Source organism: Euphorbia lathyris, chromosome 3 (genome assembly GCF_963576675.1).
Source record: "Euphorbia lathyris chromosome 3, ddEupLath1.1, whole genome shotgun sequence".
NCBI lineage: Eukaryota > Viridiplantae > Streptophyta > Magnoliopsida > Malpighiales > Euphorbiaceae > Euphorbia > Euphorbia lathyris.
In genome coordinates, this window is record NC_088912.1 from 55,318,971 (window position 1) to 55,326,123 (window position 7,153).

Below are 7,153 nucleotides of genomic sequence, written 5' to 3' on the forward strand. Positions count from 1 at the left end.
TTCATTATTTACTATTTATCACAATTTAGCGTAAATGATTTAGTTGTTACGTCTCTTGACCATTTTAAGAAAGTTTTCATCACGAATCCTCTAACAAGCAACATGCTTTTCGCAGAGGCAGTTTGAGCAAGAACATATTTTTCAGAAGCATCTCGTTTTGTGGTAAGATAGAAAATCATCTTTTATTTCCATCTCGTTTGTTGATATCAATTAACTCTGCAGCTTGTTTAATAGACATAACAACAGAATCATCTTAAAATTGTTGAAGCACACACTATGCCAAATACCCCTTCAGATGACGGTTAAAAACCGTCATCCCGCAAGATATAAATCTATCACAGGGCTTGCTGCCATCTGATGGTACTTCAGATGACGGTCGCGTTCTACCATCCGTAATAGCCTCACATGACAGCGACCAAATAGCAACATGTCATCTGACCACTAATTATATAGGTTTATCTAATAACAACTGTCATCAAATATATGTTCTCATGACACCATTTTTAAATAATTTGTCAAAATATCAAGTTAAAATGAAGCTATTATGTTAATGTTATGACAGTTTTTATTTTCCTGACTGTCGTTGTAACGTAATTCACATGACATAATTTGTATTAAATCCTGTTGTTGGAACATAATTAGTATGACATTTTCTTATAAGAATTTTATTATTGTTTTTTTTTTTTTTTTTTTTTAGCTCTTTCATGAACATGTATAAATAACCAAAGTTTCTTGTAAATAATGTGCAAATAACCTTTATATATAACAATAAACTTGTACATATGTGAAGATCACAATCCTAGCCAAAGGTTTGTCATTACAAAGCTAACATTTAACTATATAAAAAGCCTAAAAACCTAAACCTTGAATCTCATGACTTGTTATGCCCATTCTTTGCAGGTTTTCTTCCATCTTTTTGCTTCCTGCAACATAAAATACACAAGTTAATTGAATGTTGATCTTCAAAGTATAAATATAGAAAATGAAAAGAGAGAAAAGAGAAAATGAGTACAGACATTGGATCACAATTCTTCAGGAATGATGCCAGAAAAACGGTTTTTACTAAGTACGCTGTGAAGAAAAAATAGCCAAAAGACAATCAAATTAGTTTCAATACCACAGCTAAGTGTCTACAACATAATCTTTACAAATCACAGCGGACGACACACAAATACAAATCTGTTCCATTTGATTCAGAATCACAAAATTCAGTTATGATCATTACAGGGATTTTAGGTGAATAAGTTTGCCAAGTTCAGGTGACAAAGTCCCTTCCAGCTGCAGCTCATTAAAATCCCTACAAGTAGACAAGAATATTACAACCAAGAAATTCCAATCTTTTGATAATGCATAGCTCTCATCAAGCAAGAACATAATAGGAACTTACAATCTTCGCACTTTACTCGCAACACATTCAACATGAGGCCATAAGCAACGATCATTATCCATTGGATTCCAGTCCTTTCAAAGCACCAACTGGATCATAACTCACTCTTTCCCAAAATTTCAACAAAACTATTCCAGCATTCACCCCACATCGATAAATCAAAACCAGAATCTACAATTCTCATCTTAGAACAATAGAAAATGCAAAAAGAAATAGAATTACCCTCATCATTGAGTGACAAAGAACCCTGAATTGAAAGAAGAATAATCAAAGCAAAGAAGCAAAAGAAGTGGAATCCATATGAGTTCCTTCCATCTCCCATCTCTTGATGAACCAACACAGGCAGTGGAGGCAACTATGATAATAAGAAATCGCCAGGTTTTCTTGTCAAAACCACCCCCTCCTTCAACTCACAGATAACAATTACAATTGAATATATTTTTACAAAAACTATACAAGTTCAGTTCCCGTGTATTTAGATGAACTAAACGAGTTCTCTTACGAGTAAGGCAGTTTGATATACTATTGCACCATCCTCCCCCTATAAACCATTACAGAAATCGGTCAAGTTGAAGGGCTAAATTAAACTAATAAACTTCCATAGATGTTACAATCACAATCACAATATTATTTATTTTTGTTGGTTGGTGTATTCTGAAATAGGGTAATGATAAGAAATGTATGAAAGGGTGAAGGGAAGAATAGCAACCTCAAAGTGAACCAACCAACTATTAATGCATGTAGGTAGGCTGGGGGCTTCCATCCAGACAAACTGCACAATTGAGTTCAGTAATTAATAACTCCATTTTCAATTTTAATCAGATTAACAATATATTATACTAAAGTTACCAGCTCCTTTTGCTACTGCATTCTTCAGAATAGTAACGTAGTAGAAGGATTCAACCATTTAGATGAACCTTTAGAAAGAATAGAAAGATGATACATGCATAAGGAAGTTTAACAAGCCGTAGGTGTCTGCAGAAAACAAACAAAAAAAGCTATATATTTCAAATTAGAATAAGTTCTATAGAAGAACACAATGCAAAAAAGAAATTAACAAGATTTAGATGGGCACAAGAATTACATACATGCAAATCTAGACAAGATGCCACATAGGTGTCCAAGTAAAGAGACATTTGTCATAAGAAGCTGGAATGCTACTAATAAGATAAATGCATACCTGAAGTGTATGCTCAAGAATTAGATATCTTACAACAAAGCCAAAAGAATATGATAATGAACCATGAAATATTTGTGCTACTACTGAAGAAGTTATAGAATTACCACTTAACTGGAACATTAAAGAGACCAAACACATTGCAAAATAAAGGAAACAAGTCATGCTTGGAGTACATTGGCCAAACTATAAAATGAATTCCTCCCATTCCTATCACTGTCCTATATATGTATAATATGGTCCGCTTTCAAATGACAATTCCCTACTGAATCCCTGATGCTTAACATTACTCTAAAAGCCATTAAAAACAAAGATTGAGATTAGTCACTGATTATATATGTTAACCAGGGGCTAGATTGACGTCTTAACGAATGTGAGAGTTGTGAAGAAGGTAATAGAAGCTTAGAGACGAATAATACAAATCACCCCATTGATTCTTACCTTCTTAGCAGTATACAGAATGATGAAAATGACATAACCTTCTAACTAAGTCTTGAACCATCTAACAATCTTATTCTCTCAAACTAACTTGGCATGACTAGATACATGTCTTCAGTTCTTAACCAAAGTAAATGAATCTATCTAATCTCATTTTTCACTTCATTTCTTAACCAAACACAAATATCAGCATCAAAATGTTTTTAATTAAAACGACATATGTATCAGGGGCTGCTGGTGCTAACAGTGCAAGCGCAACAGCCATCACTGAGACCGTTGGCGTGTGCTGTAGCAAGCAAATTAAGCATCTCATGCGAAGTAGTAGATGGAAGCAAAGCAGTCATGTTATTTACAGGCCTTTATCTAGTAGCACTTGGTGTTGGAGGCATAAAGGGCTCACTTCCTCCACATGGTGCTGAGCAATTTGATGAAACGAGGAGCATAACCAGTCTACTGTATTACTTAAGTAGACTAATTGAATTAGTAATAATTTTATTAATTTTATTGCACCAGACTATGTCTCAACACACACAAATAGGCAAGACTGCATATTCACTAGTATTATTGTTTTCGTGCTACGTAGTGAAATTAATTGTCTGTATAGAAAGCCTGATGCTAAAGGATTAATAAGGGCAGTTAAAATTGGGAAAGATATCTCTCATGTGATTCTGGCTACCTCAGATATCACAGAAAGAAAAGCTCTGACATATAAAAAAGATGAGCTCTTACCTGAGTGTGATCTGTGAGCGTTTTTCGTTTCATGCCTGATTGTCCTTCACTTGAACACTCTGCTTTGTGGTCTATATATGATATATTGTTTCCATGGGTGGAAAACTTTGCCCATTTCTTATATTCATCACTGAGATTGAGGATAGCCAGAAAATATTGAGCAAGTTCTTTTTCTCCAACCAAGCAATCTCTAATTGCTCCTGCATATGAAAGCCGGGAAAGAACGTCTGAGTCCAAACCAAAGAATAAAGGAGCAATTTATTGGGGGTTGGGCTGAGAAGTGTGCAATAGTTTCACCTGTTATAGCCAGCTTGGAGCAGATATCGGCATCAAGAATCTGAGGCGGCAAGATGCCTGGGGTGTCCAACACATAGATATTGGGATAGCGACCGATATGGACAACATAAATGTGAATTTGAGTCATTTATATATCAGGAACGACGATAAAGGCTTCCACTTCCTTCTAAAATAAAACTTGTACTTTTACATATAGGAACTAATTATTTCCCACTAAAATCACAATATGCTACTTAAGTAGATCGGAAAACATTAAAACTAAATGAAATCCTGAAATATACAAAACTGAACGAAGGAACAATTTCCGAGTTCATTATGAAAATTTAATTCATCAGGCTTATCCAAGCACAAGCAGGAGGTACTATGGATTCAAGCTAGAACAAGCACCGATATAGTTGATACTTGATAGGTTTAACTAGAGAAACAAAAAGAAGCTTCGACAATCAAGAACATAATAGAAGTTAATAGCTAAGTTTGCCGGCGAGAACTAATATGACCATAATACCTAATTTCTCAATCTTCCTTCTTGCAAAACTTAACTGCTTCAACAATCCGCTTCGTGCACTCCTCCAATGTATTATCCCTAGAAGAAGAAACATAAAAAGCACAAGATTAGACCCAATTTGAACATGAAGAAACCATGAAGAAGAAAAAGAAGAACATGAAAGATTTAGGATTTGGACAGAGTTTAAAATGGGAGAAGTCATGGACTTACCGGTGAACGCATAGGATTCTAGAGAAATGGATAGACAAAATGAGAAATTAGGTTTTCACTTTGCCTTTTATATCAAGTCCAAAAATTTGACAACTTAAAATTTGGGGAACTTTTTGCTTCCCCGTGAAGCTAATATTTGTTTGCCATTTTGGTTTTCAGTTAACAATGACAGTCATTTATACATAGTGTCGTCCGATTGTTAAGTGACTTTTCCATCAAAATCGCGTTTTTTGAGATGACAGAAGACTGTAATCGTAACGTCATTTGAAAATCGAGCGTGTTTTTAATTACGCCTTCGGATGACATAATGTTAAAATACTGTCACGGAAAAAATTCAAACAACACGAAGACAAATGTCTGTCATGTATATTGTGTCATTTGAAAGGGAAAATGGCATAGTGACAATTAGTGAAGGAACAAAAATACCGAACATAAAAGTTTGGGATAAGTCATGAATGAAATCATTCTTTTTAAGACATTTGCAGCACTGCATCCAAAATATAATATCACTTTTGTACCAATTATGTATTGTACGATATAGAATTATTCAATAACCACACTCTGAGAGAAAACCGCGCAAGATTATTTTTTCAAAATTGAAAGCGTATCTATATGAAAAACAGAACGTGCAGGTTTTAATTAGTGATAGATTCTTTGAAAAAAATCAAGGTTGATTAAACACTCATTCAAAACGTTTTTAAACTAACTAGTTTTTGACCCGTGCGATGCACGGATTCATCTTAATATATAAATATTAATAATTACAATTAATGATATAAAAAAGGAGGAAGTGACACCTCAGCTCAATCGTTACTGTTTTATATTATATATAGATATGCAAAGAAATAGAGAGATTTTAGGAACTAATTTAAATTAGAGTAATGATATATACAGCCCTTAGGGCTGTATATTAGCATTTAATAGGGTAGTATATTTATATTTATTAGTGTATTATTTACATTTATTATTACATTGAAATTTTAAATACAACAAAACCTATTAATGTAAATATTGGAAGTATACAATTGTATTTAATTTATTCAAAAGTTCAATACAATAATATATACAAATATTAGAAATACACATAAATATACTACCCTATTAAATGCTAATATACAGCCCTAAGGGCTGTATACATCATTACCCTTTAAATTATGTAGAACTTTTAGATATAGATATACAGAGAATTAGAGAGATTTTAGAGATTAATTTAAATTCTGTAGAACTTTTAGATATAGTACGGATAAAATAATCTTTTTATAAATAAATATAATAATATAACTAAAGTTAATATATTATATTTTTTATTATATTTTTTATTAGTAAAAAAGGAGGAAGTGACACCTCAGCTCCATCGTTACTGTTTTATATTATATATAGAATATAGATATGCAGAGAATTAGAGGGATTTTAGGGATTAATTTAAATTATGCAGAACTTTTAGATATAGATATACAGAAAAGTAGAGAGATTTTAGGGATTAATTTAAATTATGTAGAACTTTTAGATATAGATATGCAGAGAATTAGAGAGATTTTAGGGATTAATTTAAATTCTGTAGAACTCTTAGATATAGTACAGATAAAATAATCTTTTTATAAATAAATATAATAATATAACTCAAGTTAATATATTGTATTTTTTATTATATTTTTTATCAGTAAAAAAGGAGGGAGTGACACCTCAGCTCCATCGTTACTGTTTTATATTATATATAGATATACAGAGAATTAGAGAGATTTTAGGGACTAATTTAAATTATGTAGAACTTTTAGATATAGATATGCAGAGAATTAGAGAGATTTTAGGGATTAATTTAAATTATGTAGAACGTTTAGATATAGATATGCAGAGAATTAGAGAGATTTTAGGGATTAATTTAAATTCTGTAGAACTCTTAGATATAGTACGGATAAAATAATCTTTTTATAAATAAATATAATAATATAACTAAAGTTAATATATTATATTTTTTATCAGTAAAAAAGGAGGAAGTGACACCTCGGCTCCATCGTTACTGTTTTATATTATATATATATATATATATATATATATATATATATATATATATGCAGAGAATTAAAGGGATTTTAGGGATTAATTTAAATTATGTAGAACTTTTAGATATAGATATGCAGAGACTTAGAGAGATTTTAGGGATTAATTTAAATTATGTAGAACTTTTAGATATAGATATGAAGAGAATTAGAGAGATTTTAAGGATTAATTTAAATTCTGTAGATCTCTTAGATACAGTACGGATAAAATAATCTTTTTATAAATAAATATAATAATATAACTAAAGTTAATATATTATATTTTATATTATATTTTTTATCAGTAAAAAAAGAGGAAGTGACACCTCAGCTCCATCGTTACTGTTTTATATTATATATAGATATGCAGAGAA

General features: G+C 31.5%; 1 protein-coding gene across 12 annotated transcripts; it reads right to left on the bottom strand.

Moving 5' to 3' along the window:
- Nucleotides 1–742: 742 nt before the first annotated feature.
- On the bottom strand, nt 743–4,825 carry LOC136223090 (DAR GTPase 2, mitochondrial-like). Of its 12 annotated transcripts, none has more exons than XR_010685825.1 (11): nt 4,744–4,825; nt 4,534–4,611; nt 4,029–4,085; nt 3,732–3,931; nt 2,476–2,567; nt 2,237–2,362; nt 1,610–2,159; nt 1,388–1,515; nt 1,226–1,297; nt 1,017–1,071; nt 743–923 (listed from the first exon to the last, which is right to left on the bottom strand). XR_010685825.1 is itself a non-coding variant. In XM_066010889.1 (10 exons), exons 1-4 carry the CDS (start codon nt 4,625–4,627, stop codon nt 2,484–2,486), a joined length of 435 nt encoding a protein of 144 aa, XP_065866961.1. In that variant the 5' UTR covers nt 4,628–4,727; the 3' UTR covers nt 743–923; nt 1,017–1,071; nt 1,226–1,297; nt 1,388–1,515; nt 1,610–2,159; nt 2,237–2,362; nt 2,476–2,483. The 12 variants fall into 12 exon arrangements, 4 of the variants coding, with proteins under 4 accessions (XP_065866961.1, XP_065866962.1, XP_065866964.1 ...); XR_010685822.1 differs by having other exon boundaries at nt 4,029–4,443; XR_010685826.1 differs by lacking the exon at nt 4,744–4,825 and having other exon boundaries at nt 1,610–1,790; nt 1,890–1,928; nt 2,097–2,159; nt 4,029–4,727.
- Nucleotides 4,826–7,153: the final 2,328 nt, after the last annotated feature.